A 19,555-nucleotide genomic window follows, 5' to 3' on the forward strand; every position below is an offset into this window, starting at 1 on the left:
AAGGGGATAGGAGAGGAGATGGAGCGCCGCGAAAAGAGTCTGGGAATGAGGAAGATGAGCGGCAGGAAGAGATAGAGAGAGGGGGGGAAAGAGGGGAGAAAATACACATGAGAACCGATGAGGAAAGAGGGAGAGATTGTCAAAACATCAGAGATGATCGGCGTTTCGCTCAAAGCGACGGTAGGTGTAGCCCATAAAGGCCAGGTCCTTGTTGTCTCCGCCTGCGCCGCCGGAGGTTGTGGCGCCCGGCTCCGCCCCCGCGGGCATCTCCGGCACGTCGTTGTAATCTTCCACCGGGAAGTAGCTCGTGTCGGTGATGCTCTTGAGCGAAGGCACAAACGGCGCCTCGATGCTCCGGATGCTGTCAAAGTCGACTCCTGCAAAGAACGAGTGCTCCCGCAGCTCTTTGGCACCACCGTGCGAGCCAAGACGGTGTTCGGCGGGACAGAGGAGCCGCTTGATGAGGTCAATAGCCTCGTGCGAGAGATGGACATCGTCGGGGAAGGTCCACTCCAGGCCCAAGATTTTCTTGTACGTCTGGTGGGCATTGTCGGAGCAGAATGGTGGGTAGCCGCACAGACACTCGAACATGATGGCGCCCAGGCTCCACCAGTCACACTCCTGGCCGTAGCCCTGCTGCAGGAAGATTTCGGGCGCAATGTAGTCTGGCGTGCCGACGGTGCTGTAGGCCAGCTTCCTCCGATTGGCCTTCCACGTCGCAATTGTGTCCTTGCTCGACAGGGTGAGGGTGATGCTGTTGACGGCCACCGAGTTGCGCCCAGACTGCTGCTGATTCTGCGGGTTGGCCGAGTCAAGCAGGCGCTGGTAGTATGCGCTATCGTGCTGCTTGTGAAAGCCCGTCGAAAGGCCAAAGTCGGACAGCTTGATGTGTCCCTTCTGGTCGATGAGGATGTTGTCCGGCTTGATGTCGCGATGGATGAAACCGAGCTTGTGAATCCCCTCGAGCGCCAAGACGCATTCAGCCATGTAAAACCTGGTCACATCCTCGGAAAAGGTGTCGTACTTGATCAACATCGTCATGAGGTCACCGCCGGGAAGGAACTCCATGAGCAGATAGAGAAACTGCGAGTCCTGGAACGAGTAGTAGAGCTGCACGACCCACGGAGAGTTGGACTCGGCCAGGACATCCCTCTCTGCTCGGACGTGGGCCAGCTGGTCCTTTTTGAACATCTCTGCCTTCTTGAGCGTCTTCATGGCGTAGATCTTGCCCGTGTCGACCTTTTGGACGACGCGAACCTCTCCGAATGCGCCCTTTCCAATCACCTTTACGGTCCGGAAATCGTCGAGGCCCAGCCGGGTCCTCCTGAGGCGCAAGAACCCAGACTCCTTTCTCCCCAGCGAGGCCAGCTGCCTCGCCTTTCGGTCATCGGAGAGGTGGACGCCGTCCGGTGGGTTCGCCAAGCGCTTCTCGAGCTCGACACGGCGGTTGCTGCGCTCAATCGCCTGTTCGACAGCGACCTTGTAAAAGTGCTCGAGCTTGAGCTTGGCCCCTGTGGCAGCATCGAGTGTCGTCTTGCTCATTCCCGCGGTGCTCCTCTCGAAATAGACGTAGTCTGCGCCCTTGTCGCTCGCACTCGATGCCGCAAGGCTCCGGTTGCTGTCGTGGCTTCCGTTGGGCGACGACGTTGATTGCACGCCTTGCATCGGCTGATCCTGTCGCTGCTTCTGCTGCTGCTGTTGCTGATAGGCCATTTGCTGCTGCTGCTGCTGCTGCTGTTGCTGTTGTTGTTGTTGCTGCTGCTGGTACTGCTGCTGCTGTTGCTGTCCCGGGCTGACTCGGCCGGCACCATAGTTGGGACTCGGGCTGCGATTCACTGGGCTGCTCGCGCCACCATAGCCCTGTCCCTGAGGAGCATACAGACCCTGTTGCTGCTGCTGCTGCTGCTGCTGCATCTGCTGCATCTGTGCCGCATGGGCTGCCTGGACCTGCTGCTGGTGGATCTGAGCGGCCTGCTGCATCGCTGGATGCTGGAGCTGCGAAGGGGGAGCCTGGGCCTGGGCTGCCAGTGCGGCCGCCTGGATCTGCGCCTGGAGAGCGGCCGACGCCTGGGGCTGGTACTGCTGCTGTGCGTATGCTGTGTAGGAAAGGGCAGCCAAGGGAGGAGTCAGCACCAGGTTCAGCGTTCCATGAGAAGAGCCATCTCGGCAAAACAGTTCAGTTCAATGGCTCACCCTGATTGGCAGCAAAACCGCCCTGGCCGGGAGTGAAGCCGTACTGTGGCACACCGCTGCCGCCGCCGAGCACAGGACCACCAGCACCGCCGCCGCCGCCGGGGGACGCTGCGCCGCCGTAGGCGCCCTGAGGCGCATACTGCGCACCGTACGCGTTGAGCGAAGGTTGCTGCACCTGAGGCATGTGCTGATACCCTCCCGGGCTCGGCGGAACGGGGCTCAGTCCACGCAGGCCGGCTCCTCCTGCTCCTGCTCCTGCTCCTGCACCACCACCACCGCCGCCGCCACCACCTGCTCCATTTCTATAAGCCATTTCTGGACTCTTTCTTCTTTCTCTCTCTAGATGCTCTGAAGTCCGACGCTTTGATGCGAGGGTCGAAGGCGGGAGGGAGGGAAGAAGCAAGTCGGGTGCACAGCACTCCTGAGGACGAGGGACGCCTTGCGACTGGCTCTGCCAAACGAAGGAGAGGAATGGGATGGGTTCTCGTAAACGTCAAGCGTCTGCTGAGGAAAAATAAGTTGTCGGTCGCCTCGAGCCTGTTGCGAGGAGTGAGCGGAGAAGGATTCGGGCTGAAGGGAAAGCGAAAGCGAAAGCGAAGGAGAGATCCAGGTAACGTCGACTGAGATGGACAAAAGTCAAAGTTGGCGCTCGACTATTCTTGCTAGCGGGACGGGGGTGGGAAGAATTGAGGTTTGAATATAGACTATTGAATTGAAAGTCTCTGCTCTATTGTTGGCCTTCGCTTGGCTGGCAAATTAAGCATCGCAAAATGACTTGAAAGGCAAGAGTAGGGCTAGGACAGGCTAGGACAACCTTGAACCCGGGAGCAGATTCGAGCATCATGCCTCCTGATATCATACAACTCCGTTCCAGCCCAGCTCAGCACGAACGCCCAAGTGGGTGAGATGGGCCGACGGGGTCTCGCTGATTCGGACAACGAGCTTCTTTGCCCGAGGCGCCGCTCCATCTCGCAATGCCTCCAACCCCCGCCTTTTGTGCGCCGTCAGCACCATGCAAAGTCTTTTTCAGCTAAGAGGACCGTGTAAGCTCACCTGACACCAGCCAAGCCATCTTCCACCAGGTGAGGCCGGACAGAGTTGAGTTGGCTTGTCCGAAGCAGCTCGTCCAGATCAGCCATGACCTTTGTCGCAAAGACGTCGTCGCCGTAAAAAGTCGTCGAAAAGCTGATGCGATGGACGACGACTTTGCGCGTTCCCTCTGGCAGACCCTCGCTCTTTGGATTGCCAGCCAGGCAGATCATCTCTGCATCGCCTTGTCCCCTTTGCCTTGCAATTTTCTCGCACATTGTGGCCGTTTTTGACCCAACGCAGTCGAGGACGTAGGAAAGACCATGGTCCCCGGTGATGTCGTCGATCTTGGAGCTGAGTTCTTGCTCGCTCAGGTATCTGTCCACACATTCGGTGACGCCGATACTATCTGACGTCAGATAGTCGAAGTTCGATGGCGAAGCGATGGCAATTGTCCGCAGCCCTGCTAATCTCGCGAGCTGCGCCATGTAGATGCCAGTGATTGAGCCTCCACCGTAAATGCTAAGAGAAGAGAAGGAGAACCAGATGTGAGCTGGACATGAGGCGGTGGCCTTCAGCGCAAAGGCTGATGCCAACTCACAGAACCCAAGGTGCGCCTTTCTCCGGTGTGTGTGCCTTTTCACTCGCGGCACCCTCGTTTCCCTTTCTTGGCATCTTGCCCCCACCCAGCGAGGCAGGCCTATTCCACTGGAAAAACCAGTAGGCAGCGATGGCTGCCGTCACGAGGCCAGTGCCAAGCGTGGCTGCCTCGTCGTCCGACACGCTGTCCGTGTCGTACGACCCAACGTGGGTCCGTCGGGCGATGCAGTACGTCTGATAGGCCCCTGCCCGGACGTCGCGCGAGTCGGCGCACGTCCACACCCGCTGACCGACGGACAAATCCGTCACGTTCGCGCCCACCTCTTCGACGATGCCTGCCACATCTCGCCCCAGGACCCAAGGCGTGTCGGGGATGCCAAAGTTGTACAAGATGCTGTAGGGACCAATAGGGGATCAATCTCATGGGGCACATGGGACACAAAAGGACCACAAAAGTTCAGTTCATGCTCTAGACGCACCTCTTGAAATCGACGGGGTTCAGGCCGGCGGTGACGTTGCGGATCAGAACCTCGTCGGGCTCTTGAATCTGCGGTCGGGGCCACTCGTGGTCGAGATCGAAGCTGCGCTCCCACCCCTGGTGTTTTGACTTGATCAAGAGGCCTGAGCCCGACAAGGGCGACGTCACACCCTCGGGCGAAGGCGAAGAGGGGGGCGAGTCATCAGGTAAAGATGCAGAAGACGAGGCAACGGGCGAAGCTGATGTAGACGGAGTCGACGCTTGCACCTTCTCCACATCGTCCCATCCCCCACCTAGGACGACGTCGTGCGGCGAGGCGACAAGGGCCAGCGCAGCGGCTCTCTTGAGCTCCTCGAAGTCGCCAAGACCAAAGCCACCCGTGTGTGTAGGAGGCGAGACGGACAGCATCTCTTTCCACTTTACGGGAGATCTGCTACTGGAGACTATTGCTCAATGGGAGGAGTCGACCAAGGTGAGTCAAGCCAACCGGTTGGGTAACAAAAAAAAAAGAAGCATCCTCGCTCTCATTGCTGCACCAATCGGTCTTTGGACACGGTCGCCTGGGACTGGCTGACAGAGTTGAAATGGCCACCAAAGCACGTCATCATTGAATTTACGGCTTCCCAGGATGGCGAGCACGCAACTTTTGCGCGCTAAGGCGACCCGCCACTCTTGTTTTTCACCACGCGAGCGGTAATCTGCGCCTTGTTTGACAGGCTATGGAAGCTGCCGCGCCCGACACACTATGGTGCAATAATGTGTGCGTGTGCAAAAAATGCTAGGAGGGAGCAGACTGCTGGGAGAGGGAGGCTACAAGAGAAGAGAGTGGCTTATAAGGAACAACAGGCGTCCCCGCTCCTTCTTCTTGACGAACCTACCATCCCCATCCTGCTCATCGTACGCTCCTACTGCATATCAGAATGGCTCCCACTGCAAGCGCATCAGCTGTGCCTCCGCCTCCGGCGTCTGCCAAGGGCGCCTCTCGGATCCAGCCGGATCCCGAGCTGGTCTCGTACCCAAGCTTCAACGCACGTCCCAAGACGCCCGAGGAGTACTACGAGCGTGCCAAGCAGGTGGCTGACCTGCTTCACCAGGACGAGGCGGTGAGGGACCGCGGAAACGTCGTTCCCAACCGTCAGGTGCAGCTCCTCAAGGATGCCGGCCTTGTTACCCTCCTCGGGCCCACGTCTAAGGGCGGCGGTGGCCAGACTTGGAACGAGGCCTACCACGTCGTCCGTCTCGTTGCCCAAGGCGACGGCTCCCTCGCCCAGCTGCTGGGCTACCACTACATTTGGTTCTGGGCCGCCGCCCTGGTGGGCACCGACGAGCAGCGCGCCAGGCTCGAGGCCGAGTTCACTGAGAAGAACTACTTTATCGGAGGCGCAGTCAACCCGAGGGACAGCGATCTCAAGGTCCGACAGCACCCGCAAGACAAGGCCAAGATTGTCTTTGACGGCAAAAAGACATTCTCGACGGGCAGCAAAGTCAGCGACGTGACGTGAGTATGAAATTATTCCTCTTCCTCCCCGATTGAGCCTATTTCTCCGTTGCTGAATGAGAGAGAATGTGATGGCGGACAGGATTCTCGAGGGGTCCTTTGAGGGAGCTGCTGCCGATGCGCCCCACGTCTTTGTGCCAGTCCTGTCCAAGCAACCGGGCATCGTCTATGGCGACGAGTGGGTCGATGTGCTCGGCATGCGCGGCACCCAGTCTGGCGGTGTGACAATCTCCAATGTCGAAGCAGACTGGCGCGACGCCCTGGGCTTTGTCGACGGCAAGTTCACGCCCTTGGGTCCGTACAACACCCTGAACCTGCCCGCAATCCAACTCGTCTTTACGAGCTTCTACCTCGGCATCGCAGAGGGTGCCCTCCAGCGTGGCATCGAATACACACGCAACAACACTAGGGGATGGCCCTACCAGCCCCACCCGCCCTCGAGGGGAACGGACGAGGTTTACATCCAAGGTTGGTTTTCTCTTCCTTCACACACACACACCGTCAAAAGAGAAATCGCTCACACTTTTCCTCTTACCTTGCATCAACAGATGGCTACGGCACGCTCCAGGCGCGTCTTTGGGCCTCGTCTGCGCAGATTGCACAAACCATCAAGCTGGCCTCCTCGATCCTCGGCACGAACCCGCGGCAAAATGTGACGGCGGCGCAGCGCGCAGACTTGGCCGTCCAGGTCGCCGCTGCCAAGGTCAACATTGTCGACTTTGGTCTCGACGTCACCTCGAAGCTCTACGAGCTCCAGGGGGCTCGGAGCGTCAGCGGCAAGTACGGCTTCGACGTCGCCTGGAGGGACCTGCGCACCCACTCGCTGCACGATCCCATTGCGCACAAGCGCGCAGAAGTCGGCAGGTACGCTCTCTTTGGCCCCGGCCAGGATGGCTGGCCTACGCCCACTTGGTACACATAAAAGGGCCAACGTTTCCTTCTCTCCCTATGCGGCTACGAGGGAAAAAATGCTTATTGTCTGCCTTGAGACTGTATGGCTGTCAAGGGGCTATCAGAAAAAAAGTAAAATACATGTGCTATGCGGATGAATCGATCGCCGTCTCGTCCGAGAGTGGCACCCGGCTCAAGATGATCTCTGACTGCTGGCATGAGACACGGCTGGGTGGGCATTTTGTGATAGAGGTGCCGTATACCAAGAGTCGTTCAATGAAGAAGCAGAAGAGGAGGGGGAGGACGGAAATGGTGACTTGGGCGAGCACGGAGGTGATGAAGAGGACGAGGTGGCCCTCTGACGGCGAGGCGAAGGCAGAAGATGCAAGAAGCTCGTCTGCGTCGTCGTGGGTGCCGTAGTATCTTCTTCGGTCACATGCTGTTGCTGATCTGAGCAAGAATGGGCACTTGGACCAGAGGATGAAGCTTGATCAGAGGACAACGTGGTAGAGGCAGACGATGGAGACGAATTCATGTCCAGGAAAGACAGGGCTGTCTCGTCTTGCGCCGTCATCGAGGGTATAGGATCAGAGGATAGCGAAGCGCGCGGGGAACGTGGCGATCCGATGCTTATGGGCATGTCTGCCGTCTGCTCGTCGGGCTGTGTCGATAGTGGGTTCTGCCGCTCGCCGACGTCACCATGATTCAGCAGTCTGTTAAAATTCATAGAGAAGATCGGGTCGTTGCGCAGCGACTCAGACGCATCCGTCTGCAGCGAGCTGCCGGAAGACGACCGTGTCGCAAGGGTGGACCCTGGGAGCTGGTCTTCTGGGCTTCGATGACCGATGTACTCGCCCGCATGAGGCAGACTACTAAAATCTTGCGCGGTGAGTGTTTCAATGTGAGGACGGGGCTCGCCAAATGTCCACCTTCTGTTCCAACCTGGGTTGCTTAATTGGCGACTTGGAGTAGACGAGCTGGCAACGTCCTCTGCTCGCATCACCTCCGAGAGGATCAAACTGCTGTCCTGCCTTCGATGATGCCTGTCGGCCTCCTGTGGGGCTGTAATGTCTTCCTGTTGCACCCATCCCGCAATCAGGGTATTGTCTTGCCCTTCTTGAAGGCGGCGAGATCGTTCAGCGATCCGCTGCTGCTGCCTTGTTGAGCGGTGTGATGGCAGACTTGCTACTGTACGCGGACCTCTTGCCGGTGTTCTCGGCTGTCTCTGTTCACAAGGTTGAGAGGGCGGCAATGGCGGGCAAGGGAAGGAAATGCCAAGTGCACCACTTTCGCGACTTCCTTGTGCCACCTCCCCTTCCGCCTCCTTGTATCTTTCAGATTGCTCCCAATCTCCTTCAATCTCCTGTATTTCTTCGAAATTTTCTTCCTCGTCACCCAGCACATGCTCTCTTTGAAAGGCATTTCGCGAGCACAGCGGTGAGAAAGACGACTCGCTCGTCGAAAGATTGGGCGAATATTCCTTCTCATGAGTGTTCCACCATCTTCCACCGTCGCTGCGCTGACTACTCCTATCTGAACCCGACGACCTGCGTGAAGCAAAGTACGAACTTTGCTGCCCGCTCGCGGAAGGCGCTGTCGAGGAACCCGAGTGCTGCTCATCTCTCGCTGTACTCGATGGACCACTCGAGGTTCGGGTTGCTGACCCCGATAACTGGTCGGAATCACGAGGCTCCTTTTCGGCTTCCGAGGCCCTCTGAACTGTCGACAGCGTCGTGTCGTTGACCCCGAAAGGACGAGAGGCGATTGGTTCGACATCACGGCGCATGTCCGCGAGAAGATTAAAGAGCAAGGGTCCGAGGCCTTGGAGGTACCGGACATCCTCGTAGCCAATCACACGCTTGGGCGAAGTGCTCCAGGCCCCAATCACGAAGGCAACGGCAGGATTCCGGTCTTGAACACTGTCAGCCTTCTCCGTCATGGCGCCTGCACGTTGGGGCATCCATGTCGATGTTTCCAGGCTTGCATCATGTTCGCGTTCGGACTCGGGCATTCTCGCAAAGGGCACCACGAGCCCCGCCCAAAACTCCTTGCTTCTGCCTTCCCCGCTGCAAAAGGGATTTGGCTTGGGCCGAAAGTTGCTGCTCCTTCGTCCTGAAGATGGATCGGCCAGCTGGAAATAGTCAACACCGCTGCTTTCGGAGCCCTCGTTCCGACCTTGACATTGTGGCGATGAATAGAAGGGCTCTGTCCTGTTCTGGATCACGAGATAGGTCTCTCTTTTTGTATGCTTGTCCTCGGACCCGCCTTTCTGTCCACCCCGGTCTGATGGGAAGACGTAGACAAAACGATGTTTCACGTCATCGAGCTTCTCTCCTTCTCTTCTCGTCGGGTAGCTGGCCAGTGTCACGCATGCCGGCTCGCCGTTTCCCTCGGACAATGTGAAGGGCGTCGAGTCGCTCTTGTTGATTGCATCAAAGTTGCTCTCGACGAGGTAAGGAACAGGATCAGGACCGCCTGCGATCTCAACGGGCTTGTCTCCGAGCTCGACGGCAGCCAGATATACATTGTCCATCCCAAGCGCTACAGCCGCGATGCGCATGACGTCGTCGAGTGCCTTGGCGGCGTCGATAGACACCCGAAGGCCCTTCTTTCGGTGAAGCTCATCTTCGACGCCGTGGTCATTATCTCGGTCGGCGGGGCTAATAATAGTCATATCCCGACTTCGCCGCGGCTTTTCATATCGAACATTGTTGATCGCTCGAAGAACCTCAGGAAAGCTGTCGGCGAGGCGAGCAATCTTCGTACCCCAATGCCGACGGTAGTGATCCTCAAGCAAGGCGCCAGCCTCCCGTGCTACGTCTCTGAGCATGTTCATTGGGAAGAATTCGTCCTTGTCCGGTCTCGGTTTGCCGTCAAAGAGTGACACGGTTCCCAGCGGCATCCCATCTGGCGATGTGATGGGGACCGAAGCATAAAATCCCATTCCACGCAGGCCTGAGCCATTTCTGCGAAAGCGCCAATCTGCTTGCGCATTACGGATCGTGACGCCATTGTTGCGATTGACTGTTTGCGGTAGACATTGCTTCAGCACGTACCGCCACGAAGCAGCACTGGGGCAATTGGGACTCACGGATGGTGTGCGACGCCATACTCTTTGCGCGACGAAGCAGATGCATCTTGCAGAAACCGTCTTCCAGAAGATCGAACATGTCCGTCTCATCTACCAGGGTGATAGTAGCCTGCGAGCAGTCCCACGCCCTGCGACATTGTTCAAGGCGGGACGAGAGCTGTGCTACTCTACTACCGGCAAGGTCATACGGACGCATCCGATATAGGCTCCGCAGTCTCCTCGGTTCCCAGGGCGGGCAGCCACAGTCGAGCGGCTCTCTGAGGAACGGAGTGGCGTCTGGCACCTGTTCCAGCGAAGGTACATCCGTTGGCTGGGCTACTGGGCCCGACACATCGATCTTGCCCGCGTAGTACTCCTTGCCAAAGTCGGCAAATTTGCGCGGCGAAGGTTTCTTGCCGCAAAGCCCGATGCTATGTCTTCCCTGTATGCAGCAGCTGTACAGGGTGCTGTCGCTGAAGAAGCGGCGACCAAACTCGATCTTCTCGATGCGAGTTTCGATGCCGCTCCATGTCGCGGTAGCTGCGCAGCCCCAGGCCAGTCCATGCTCGTTAAGTAAGCCTTTGTATGTGCCAATGGCGACATCATCAGCGTCGAGGGAGGACGCTTGTAGAAGTGCAGAGGCTTCATGTTCGTCATTGCGCCGAGGAAGAACAATACAGCTTTTGCTCGCTTCCTGGCTCTCCAAAAGACCGTTGGGTGTCACAAATGAATCAGTGTAGCTCCTTCGAGAAGCTTTGGTCTCGGAGAATGACTGGAGCGCAGGGCACCGATAAGAGACACCGGCTTCCGTAAATAATGACGATTTCCTCCGCCTCAAGTCCGAAAAACTCGTCTGTGGCGACGCTGGTGTAGAGAGCGCTTCACTCGTGTCTGCGCTGGGTAGCACTGGTGAAGTACACGGCAGAGACGAGCGTGAATGTGATGACGGCAACGAAGAGAGTGAAGTCGATCTGGGTCGAATCGACGATGATGAGCACGAGTCGGTTCTTGCCCTTGAAGATGAGGCCGAATCGCCCTCGAAATACAAGGTGGGTAGCAACGGAGACGGTGGCCATCGCTTGGGCGACTCGTCCGGCATAGTCGTGAGGGAAATCGTGGACTTGCATTGGGAACTAAGATCTCGGAGGAGATCAACGTATCTCGATGAGGTCGGCCCCGAAAAGCCGTCGACAAGGGGGATCGTCTCTTCTATCCAGGAGATTGGCCAACCGACGACCAGAATTGAAGCGAGGATGGCCAGCTCGTTTGTTGGCTTCGGGAGCATGTCGCTGATCTCGCGCCGGGCTCTGTAGCATTCAATGCTCTCTTCACGGCATCGCTTCTCCCAACCCTCAGTTTTGCTGACTTCCCGTCGGCCTGAATCCGGGTAGTCATCATCACCGAAGAGGGCTCGACAAGTAGCGGTAGCCTCAAGCGACGCAGAATTGTTTTCACTGGTAGGCAAGTTGTGAGAGTTGAGACCGTGACAATGCTGCTGCCATTGCTGCTGAACGAGGCCGTCAAGATGCGAGTCTCTGCACGAGGAAGGGCATGAGAGCAATGGAAAACGGTTGCCTGCAGCGCTTGATTTCTCCCTGCTCCGAGATCCTTCAAGCTCTTGTCCGGCGAAGAAGTAATTGAAGAGATCATCCCCATTTGGTCTGTCCAAAGGCAGGAACGTGAAGGGGGGAGGCAGAGGGAGATTGTCCGAGCAGCTCATGACGGAAAAAAAAACTTTGAAAAAGGCGAAGTCCGACCGGCGAAGAGACTTGACGGCGACCTGTCACAGTATGTTGGAAGTGCAATATTATGATGTCGACCAGCGACAATGTAAAAGAAGATGTAGTTGGAAGGGATAGAAGGAGCAACAACGACGAGCAAAGGGAGCGAACGGGAAAGAAGAAGACAGCTGCCTTTATATCGACGTTGCTACAGCAGCAAGAGAGGTCAGACAGAGTCTAGTCCAGCCTTGCAGCGCACAGCGTCGATACATCGTTGCGCGTTGGCAGCATGCCGCGCCCCAGCAAGGTGGGACTAGCGTCGCCATTGCACATAGCAGCTACATTAATAATGCATTGAATGTCGCGGTGCCGCAAAACAATGGCGGAACGGACATATCGACCTCCCAGCAAGCGCAGCAAGCCAGGACGGTGTCTTCGACGCCCACTTAGAGATCAGTCCTGACCCATATTCGAAGACCCGATCTCCATCTTCTTGTATGTGGTTTACTCAACAGTCGCGGACCACCCGGGATAGCGTTCTGCTTGCATGTCGGTGTATTTTTAGCAGGGAGGTTTAAAGCGTTTCTAATGAAAAGCTCGGGCTTCAAGAAGCCTTTACAAATTAAGGGGAAAAAGGGGAAAAGTGTAGTCAAACAAGCGAGGCAATTTACAGCTGTGGGTTGGACAACCAACAGTAGTGCAGCTTGGCTGTTGAATCAGGAGGGAAGCAGGTCGGGCGGGCAGGCGCGCGAAAGCTTTCATCAGCCTTCTTGTCCATCATCATCTTCTCCGCTCCGCGGCGCGCCTTTCTAGGTTCCATCGCCACCCCTCTGTCACTCTCGTGTCCACAGCGCCAGCAAAGTCGAAAACGTGCGTCCGCATTGCTTTCCACCGAAGCACTCGCGTCTGGTGGCTTTGACCCCCGGGCCGCCTATTTACTTTGAAATCTCTACGTTTGCTCTTGGCACTTAGCCACACAATCACCTTGCCAAGTACACTCTCCGCGCTTCTTCTTCCTCTCCCTTTCAGGCCAGCCGGAAGTACCCCTGTGATACACAAAGAAAGATCTCTCGGGCCATGTGTGAGTTTCGGGCAGACGTTTAAAGCTGGCGGGCCAAGCTGACGAGATATGCGCCACCAAACTAGCTCGACAACGCCGTCCATCTGGTGGTCAAGAAGCCGTTCTCGCCGCTCTCTCCGACGTAGTCACCGTCGCCCCCAGCACTGGCGAATATTCTCGAGGGTCTGGTCCCGCAGTCATCCCAGACTCCTCTGCAGCCGCCTACAGTGGCGCGTCACCAATGGCTGCAAATGAGCAGGCGCCTGCGGTGCCCACAAAGGAGGACTTCGATCCCCTCGGGCCCGCTTCGCGAAATCCTAAAGCACCTCCGCCAGTCGCAAAGCATGGCATGGGGGCCAAGTTTGCCAACGCCTTTAAGCGCCAGACGGCCGAAGAGAAGGAAGCAAAGAGGAGGGAGAAGGAGAAGAGGATGAATCGCGAGATTGGCAAGAGCGCATACAACTCGTCCCGCATGGATGTCATTGATCGACTCGATCTCTCGGGCCTCAACGGCAGCTTGTTCCACCACGACTCGCCCTATGATGCCTGTTCGCCTCACAATAACCGCAACTCGAAAAAGGCCCCCGTCATGGCCTTCGATCCGAACATCGACCCCATGACTGGCGCGCCCATCAACCGGGGAGGCGCCTCCAACGCGCGTGCTGGCAACCGTCCTGGTCTCTCGCCGCTTGCAGCAGCAACAAGGCGGAAGATGAACGACAATGCTGGCGAATTGGACGATGGCAAGGACGCTGGGCTCAACAGTAGGACAACCACATCCTCGTCCAATCCCAGCAGGCGAAGTCAAACTGCGCCCCTTCCCTTGCTCAACATTGACGATACCACTTTTCAGGCAACGCCTTCAGAACTTGATGGCACCGATGCTAGCGTGGCGTCGCACAGCAGCGTGGACCGCGACGTCGATGCCGAGCGAGCATACCACAACCAAGGCTACTTCCACCAAGCTTCGACGACGAACAAGGGACGAGCGGATGCCGCCAACCCGCACGCAGACATCTGGGGCGTGTCATCAGAGCCATGGCAGGACTTTGCACAGCCAGCTTCTCGCAGCAACCTGGGTGCACCTAGTGGCGGCTCGGGCCCCGCCTCGGCTGCCTCGAGCGTCTTCGATATGGAGGCTGTCCTGACGGGCAAGGCGCCCGCAGATGCGAAGATCGAAGACATGGGCGTCGGCGAGCGCGCTATGGGAGACAACAATCACAACGGTCCAAAGCGGTCAAAGAGTCTCATCAAACGCATCAAGAGTGCACGGCAGTACGGCAACGTGCCCCCACCTGATGATGACGTCGTCGAAATGTCCGGCATGTCATCGACTCAGTCGGCAGCCCGCGCCGCCGCCCAGCGCCACAACAATCGACAACATCGCCATTCTCCCTCGGTGCCGCAGCCTCCTTCGATGCCCAGAGCCCATGATGGCAATCTTGGCCGAAGCGGTACCCTCAGGGCTGGTTCGGGCAACGGCGCTAGCCCGCGCCTCGACGAAGACGAATACGAAAATATTCCTTCCGCGACGCAGAGCTACGACGATCCCGCATTTGCCTCGTCAGCGGCTCGCAGCGGAGGCTCGTCGCCAGGCTCTCCCGGAGCCGCGAACATGAGCCGGAGTGGAAGCATCTTTGGTCGGTTCGGGCGCCGGAACACAAACACAAACGGCGGCGGGACAAGCCCCAACGGCCACGGCCGGTCGGCAAAGAGCCGGGAAAGGGAGTCAGCTGCCCTCGGCATGGCTCGTTGAAGAGACTCCTACACAGCGCTCGAATTTCTCCTTTCTCGTTGTGCCTTGCCTTCCTCATCTACTGTATGTAACTAAGCCATCTCTCTCGTTCTCTCTCCGGTCCTCCATTTGTCTATCTATTCTCTCTTCTCTCTGCTTGCTCATACTGTCTTCTTCTCCTCACCATCTTGTCAATGTCGAACACAATCCTTCCTTTGCCAATTTTATCTTCTTGAGGTGTGATTATTGGGTAATTAATACAGCATGTAAGTAGGGAGAGGAATTTTGAAGAGCGAGAAGCAGAGGAAGCGATATTTGTACAAAGAGGCAGGCCATTAGATAGTGAGATCAAAATGTTGTCGACGTCTTCAAGGCCGGAGCCGGTCCGTTTGCCATGCCGAGGAACCGGAGTCGGCTCCGAATAAAGAGTGTCGAGAAGAGGTACTGAGACAGCTGGGCGTCGTGCAAGGGCAAATGCCTGTACCCGCGCTGCATCGAGCCGAGCGGAATTGTATATGCAGCCAATGTCGTCGTTGAAGAGGATGTCGACGACAGTGTCGAAGATGGATTGGTAGCAGCTTCGGATGGGCCACCACTCCCAGCGCCTGCCTCACTACTGCCTGCGCCCGTCTCGGCTGTGACATCGGCCGTGCTGGAACTAGCAGTCGAGCTTGCCGGCGACGAGTCGTCTTCGCACACCTCAAAGCGGACGAATACGAGATCAAGCAAGCCTCGTGTAAGCGTCTCTGTCTGTTGTACCGAGTCCAGGGCGATTGAGCCCCGGCTGTTGGTGAGCTCTGCCTCGAGACTCTCTCTAAGGAGCTGACAGGCGACCGAAGAGCCGGCTGGAACCTCGAACTCGATTGACAGAGTCTGATCCCAGATCGGGTTGAAGCCATTCCCATAGATGGTATAAGTCCGGGCCCTGGAGATGGTTCGGGATGGAGGAACGTTCGTTGGGGTTGAGCTCGACGGATTGGAGTGCTTGGGAGCAGTAGCAATCGGCACCTCTTCGGAAGTCACGCCAGCGAGCGGAACCGTAGGCATTTGTGGCGAAGAGCTGTAGGCTTCCTTGATGAGTGCCTTGATGCCCATCGACTCAGCGTCTCGAGCATTTGAGGGTCTACTGCCGGAGACAGAAGCCTTGGTTGTTTGCCTTCCCCAGCTATCGGGCAAGCTCAAAGAGATGGCAACGAACGGGTCGATGACGTCGCCATCCTCACACTCCTTATCCTTGGCAGCATCCCGGAATCGGGGCAATTGCTGGGCGGACACGACTGTGACATCCAGCGCCAAACGCAGCCGAGCACCACCAAAGTTTTTGAGATCGTCTCGGTTCCGCAGCGCGTGAGGCTTTAGCACGTAGCCACACCGACCGTTTCGCGAAAAGAGTGCTTGGTTCATCTCGAAGCCAAAGTCTGAAAGAGGACGGGTGATTAGCCTTTCTGTGAATGGCACCGGAGCACGGACTAGATCCAAAGACATACCCAGGGTCTGCCAGTTGAGAGCGACCAGCTGACAGCCGGTCGCCCACATGTGCAACGGCAAAAAATTTGCGCTCGCATGGAGCCGGGCGATGCTCGACATGCTCGGATAGACACGGGTCAAGTGGTCGAGATTGTGCTTTGCGAGGTCCTCGGGCGCGCTTCGAGCGTACTTGATGGCCGTTTTTTCAGAGATGGAGATCATGTGCTCGACTGCGTACTTTTCTTTCTTGTTGATGCCTCGGTGCTTAACACCAACAGTATAGACGAGGAGTGAGGCAAGAGCAGTGGACATCAGCATCTTGTTTTGCGCACCGCTCGCGCCCTTCGTGGTGGAGCCATAGAGGTCCGTTTTGGCTTCCTGAGCATGCCTCCGCTTAGCCGCCACAGAGCGGACCAGATTGCGTCCTTGCGAAAGAAGGTTGTCGCTGTCGGAATCGGCAGTGTTCGTCGCCGAGGAAGAGCCCGCATCGGCCAAAACGGCTTCCTTAACGACGTCGCTTGATTCACGATCGGGGTCCACGAGGAAGAGATTTTTGGCCTTGACGAGAATCTTTCCCTTTAGCTCTTCTGGACTTGGCAAGTCACTCATTCCATCGCGATTGGCGAGCTTCGCTGTCAGAAGCTTATCGCCTAGGGTCGTCTTAAGAATCTGAGCAATGACGTCTTGCTGGGCAAGATCGTTGTGAACCTCGAGTGAGAGGATCAACGGGTAGGGCGAAGCAACAAATGCATAACGGCCGATGGCGACGATGACATCGCGAAAAGGAACCTTGCTCGTAAGCGTTCGCCCGTGCGTGATTTGAGGCTCGTTGTTGGCGCCATCCCAGCAGTCGAGTTCCACAGACCTGGCGCCTTGCTGAAGGGCGCGTATGTAGCCCTCAACGGTACTGTCGCCCTTCCACTGGCCACCGACGAGGTACGTGTTGTGGCTCGAGCTGATAAAATACTCGCTCAGGGGTTTTGTCATGTCCTGCGTCAATTTGTCTGCGCCGGAAACACCGCTCAAAGGCTGGGCTTCACGAGAGCCGACAGCGAGAAGTTCTTCAGTCGTCTGTGCTGAGGCCCGCGTCTTTTGCTCCTCTGCTGTTGGAAGCGCCTTCCTTTTAAGCCACTTGCTGCATGTGGCCAGCGGGTTGTTGTCGGCGAGGACTGCATTTTCCGATGATTTGAGGAAATTGATGAAGCCGTCGAGAACGACTGCCGACTTATCTAGGTCTCGGTACTTGGAGAAGAGCAATGACATGATATCGTCTCGCACCTCTTCGTGACCCTGTTCGCGTCTGACAAAATCAGCAAATGCGGCCTCGCTCATGCTACAGGTGCTTCCGTTGCGCTGCAACCCTTTTCGGCGTCTGTCCAGGTCCAGGTGCGCCGCGGTCCCTTCTTCGACGTCGCTTGAGCCACGGTCAAACGTAATGTCGGAAAGCCTGATAAAGATTGCCTCGAGATCTTCTCGCCGTTTGAGGAAATTGACGAAGCGTTGAAAGGCTTCAAAATCGAGGTGGCCCTTGGCATGGACGTCTGCCTCAGTAAAGCGCACGCGAAGCTCCATACGCGAGCTCTCGATTCCTAACCGACGACAGAGCCGTACCACCTCGTTGAAGTCGAGCTTCTCATCTTGAGACGCATCGGCAGCCTTCCAATGCTGTCGCAGCCATACATTCTGGCGCTGATCGAGCATGTCGACCCCCGACATGAGGAGCTTGCGTTGGTCTTGCATGGCCGTCAACGTGTCTCGCCACCGTCCCAGCGACTCGTCGGAGAGGGCAATGAGATGCAGAGCCTTGTAAATGCCACCGGTCTGGTAGATGATGGAGATCCATCGCGGCTCGTGCGCCGCTGAGATGGAGAGCGAGGTACGGCAGGACGAGGCGTCGGCGCCCGTACGGACCTCTCGAATGGACTCAAGGTTCACCTTATTGTTCTTCTTGCTTTCCCACAATATTTGACCACGGTCAGCATCGAGACGAAAGATGCGCTGCATGACTTTCTTTTGGGTGACCTTGAGCATGGCTTCGCCCTTGCGCAGCGACTCAGGAACAATGTCTGCCCCAATCGCACTTCCTTCGGCTGCGGGTTGGGCAGCCGCGGATCCTGGTGTGGCCGATCCACTGAGAACATCTCCAGACTGATCAGAGGCTTGAACATCGGCAGAGTGTGCGCTGACCTTGTCACCACTCGATGAAGAGATAGAACGTCGGTGAGACGAAGAGCCATCCCTCATGGTCTTGAAAGTCTGGCTGGCTTCCCTGCGTAGAGAATACCTCTCTTGCAGCGCCCTCACGCTTTGGCCTAGTGTCTGACCGACCCCAGCAGGCGCCCGACGGGCGTCTTCGCTTTCGCTGCCCGATGGTGTATGATCTGCCTTGGTCGAAGAGGGCGCTCTTGCCTGATTGCGCCCTGCTGCAGCTGTGGAAAGGGCGGCGTTGAACTCGCCATACGATGTCGAAAGAAGCGCTTTCAGGTTCTTTGTCTTGCTCGTCCGTGGCGGCGATGACGATGAGAGGGGCGCCTCGTTACCCGAGCTTGACCACGCTTTCTCGGAACGCTTTCTGTGCTCTCGCCTTGCCCTCTTCTTGGTGGAAGTGGACGAGCCGGCGTCTTCGTCATCCCCTTCGTCTTCATCTTCGTTGTCGCGCTCGCCATATTCGCTGCTCTTGTCGCCGCCGCCTGAAGCTGGAATGGCCACAGCCCCAGACTTTGATTCCTTGGCCACCTGTGCATCGTCACTCCCACGTCCGGCCTCTGTCTCTATATTCGCTTCTGCCACGTTGCGGGCAGCGAGAGCCGGTGCTGCCTTTGGTCGCTCTGCATCACCCTTGCTCGTGGCTTCGTCTTCTTTCAGCCCCAGCCAGTTTCGAGCCCATCGAGGAGCCCAAGAGTGCCGCTGTGCCTCGACACGGGAAGCGCGGCCAGACGCACGCTCGTCCTGATTTGTCATTCTCGCTCCCAACCAATTTGACGCCGGCCACTTTGGCTGAGGTTTTGGCCTCGGAATTTGCTCTAGGGGATGAGAGGGCGAGAATAGTGGAGGGGGGCAACAAAGCTGAGACAGTGTGCTGGATCACGGTGGATTACACAGCATGGTCGGCCGCCTTCTGTCGCTGCAGCACGTTGGGCGGAGGACGATTAGAGGGGCGGCGAGACTGAGTTACTGCGCTCGATTTCCTCGGTCTTCCTCTTCCCTCGGTCAATTTTGCAGGCAGGGTATGCACCGGGGGAGAGAGGCGCGAAAGGAAGGACAGCAGCTGTGTCGCCAGTTGAGGGAAGGCCGCCTCTTCGAACTATTGCGCGACACACGCTGGAGAGTTGATCGGTGGGGATGGATTGGTCGTATATAGTCTGAAAATAGCAATGTGTAATGAATAAAGATCAAGTCCAAAAATTCCGAGCTGTAATGACCGCGTGCGGCTCGGTGGGCGTAAATTCAACGCCCAGGTACGGACCAGGGCAACTCATCGGTGCAATTCGACGTCGAGGTCAGCTATGCAGCGTCCACGAGGACAAGCAGGTACCCTGAGCCGACCACTTTGACTGTTGAAGTGCTGAAGAGCATAGACCATGAGGTCTGCCTTGCAAATAACAAGACGCCCTTCCCTCTCTCCTGTGCTCAAGTGCTCCATCTCCCCTCCATTGTCCTCTCAGATGAGGCGTCTTCGCAAACGCACAAAAGGTGGGACTTTCCCGTTTTCTCTTCTTTCCCTTCCCTCACAAAAACAGTCAAACAGTCTCTCTCGATCAGTGATCCTTCTTTCTCTCAACTAGATTTCCCTTCAATTCACACACGGCTGGC

General features: G+C 57.1%; 6 protein-coding genes across 6 annotated transcripts; 2 read left to right on the forward strand and 4 right to left on the reverse strand.

Moving 5' to 3' along the window:
- Positions 1-147: 147 nt before the first annotated feature.
- On the reverse strand, positions 148-2,377 carry FA10DRAFT_226353 (kinase-like protein; the record flags this gene model as incomplete). The annotated part of the gene is made up of 2 exons (XM_025518687.1): positions 148-2,096; positions 2,194-2,377. 2 exons carry the CDS (start codon positions 2,375-2,377, stop codon positions 148-150), a joined length of 2,133 nt encoding a protein of 710 aa, XP_025381200.1.
- A 671-nt stretch (positions 2,378-3,048) lies between these two features.
- Positions 3,049-4,840, reverse strand: FA10DRAFT_299327 (hypothetical protein; the record flags this gene model as incomplete). The annotated part of the gene is made up of 4 exons (XM_025524711.1): positions 4,302-4,840; positions 3,824-4,216; positions 3,247-3,744; positions 3,049-3,184 (listed from the first exon to the last, which is right to left on the reverse strand). The coding sequence occupies exons 1-4, from the start codon at positions 4,706-4,708 to the stop codon at positions 3,049-3,051; spliced, it is 1,434 nt and encodes a 477-aa protein (XP_025381201.1). The 5' UTR covers positions 4,709-4,840.
- A 380-nt stretch (positions 4,841-5,220) lies between these two features.
- Positions 5,221-6,720, forward strand: FA10DRAFT_270904 (acyl-CoA dehydrogenase NM domain-like protein; the record flags this gene model as incomplete). The annotated part of the gene is made up of 3 exons (XM_025523079.1): positions 5,221-5,798; positions 5,881-6,266; positions 6,347-6,720. The coding sequence occupies 3 exons, from the start codon at positions 5,221-5,223 to the stop codon at positions 6,718-6,720; spliced, it is 1,338 nt and encodes a 445-aa protein (XP_025381202.1).
- Positions 6,721-10,299: 3,579 nt separating this feature from the next.
- FA10DRAFT_264601 (hypothetical protein) lies at positions 10,300-10,991 on the reverse strand. Its single transcript, XM_025520711.1, has one exon. It carries the CDS (start codon positions 10,884-10,886, stop codon positions 10,641-10,643), a length of 246 nt encoding a protein of 81 aa, XP_025381203.1. The 5' UTR covers positions 10,887-10,991; the 3' UTR covers positions 10,300-10,640.
- A 1,434-nt stretch (positions 10,992-12,425) lies between these two features.
- On the forward strand, positions 12,426-14,460 carry FA10DRAFT_38887 (hypothetical protein). Its single transcript, XM_025525458.1, has 2 exons — positions 12,426-12,561; positions 12,627-14,460. Exons 1-2 carry the CDS (start codon positions 12,558-12,560, stop codon positions 14,294-14,296), a joined length of 1,674 nt encoding a protein of 557 aa, XP_025381204.1. The 5' UTR covers positions 12,426-12,557; the 3' UTR covers positions 14,297-14,460.
- Positions 14,461-14,501: 41 nt separating this feature from the next.
- FA10DRAFT_264603 (hypothetical protein) lies at positions 14,502-19,117 on the reverse strand. Its single transcript, XM_025520712.1, has 2 exons — positions 15,763-19,117; positions 14,502-15,693 (listed from the first exon to the last, which is right to left on the reverse strand). The coding sequence occupies exons 1-2, from the start codon at positions 18,701-18,703 to the stop codon at positions 14,624-14,626; spliced, it is 4,011 nt and encodes a 1,336-aa protein (XP_025381205.1). The 5' UTR covers positions 18,704-19,117; the 3' UTR covers positions 14,502-14,623.
- Positions 19,118-19,555: the final 438 nt, after the last annotated feature.

The sequence above is a fragment of the Acaromyces ingoldii genome (assembly GCF_003144295.1).
Source record: "Acaromyces ingoldii strain MCA 4198 unplaced genomic scaffold FA10scaffold_1, whole genome shotgun sequence".
Lineage (NCBI taxonomy): Eukaryota > Fungi > Basidiomycota > Exobasidiomycetes > Exobasidiales > Cryptobasidiaceae > Acaromyces > Acaromyces ingoldii.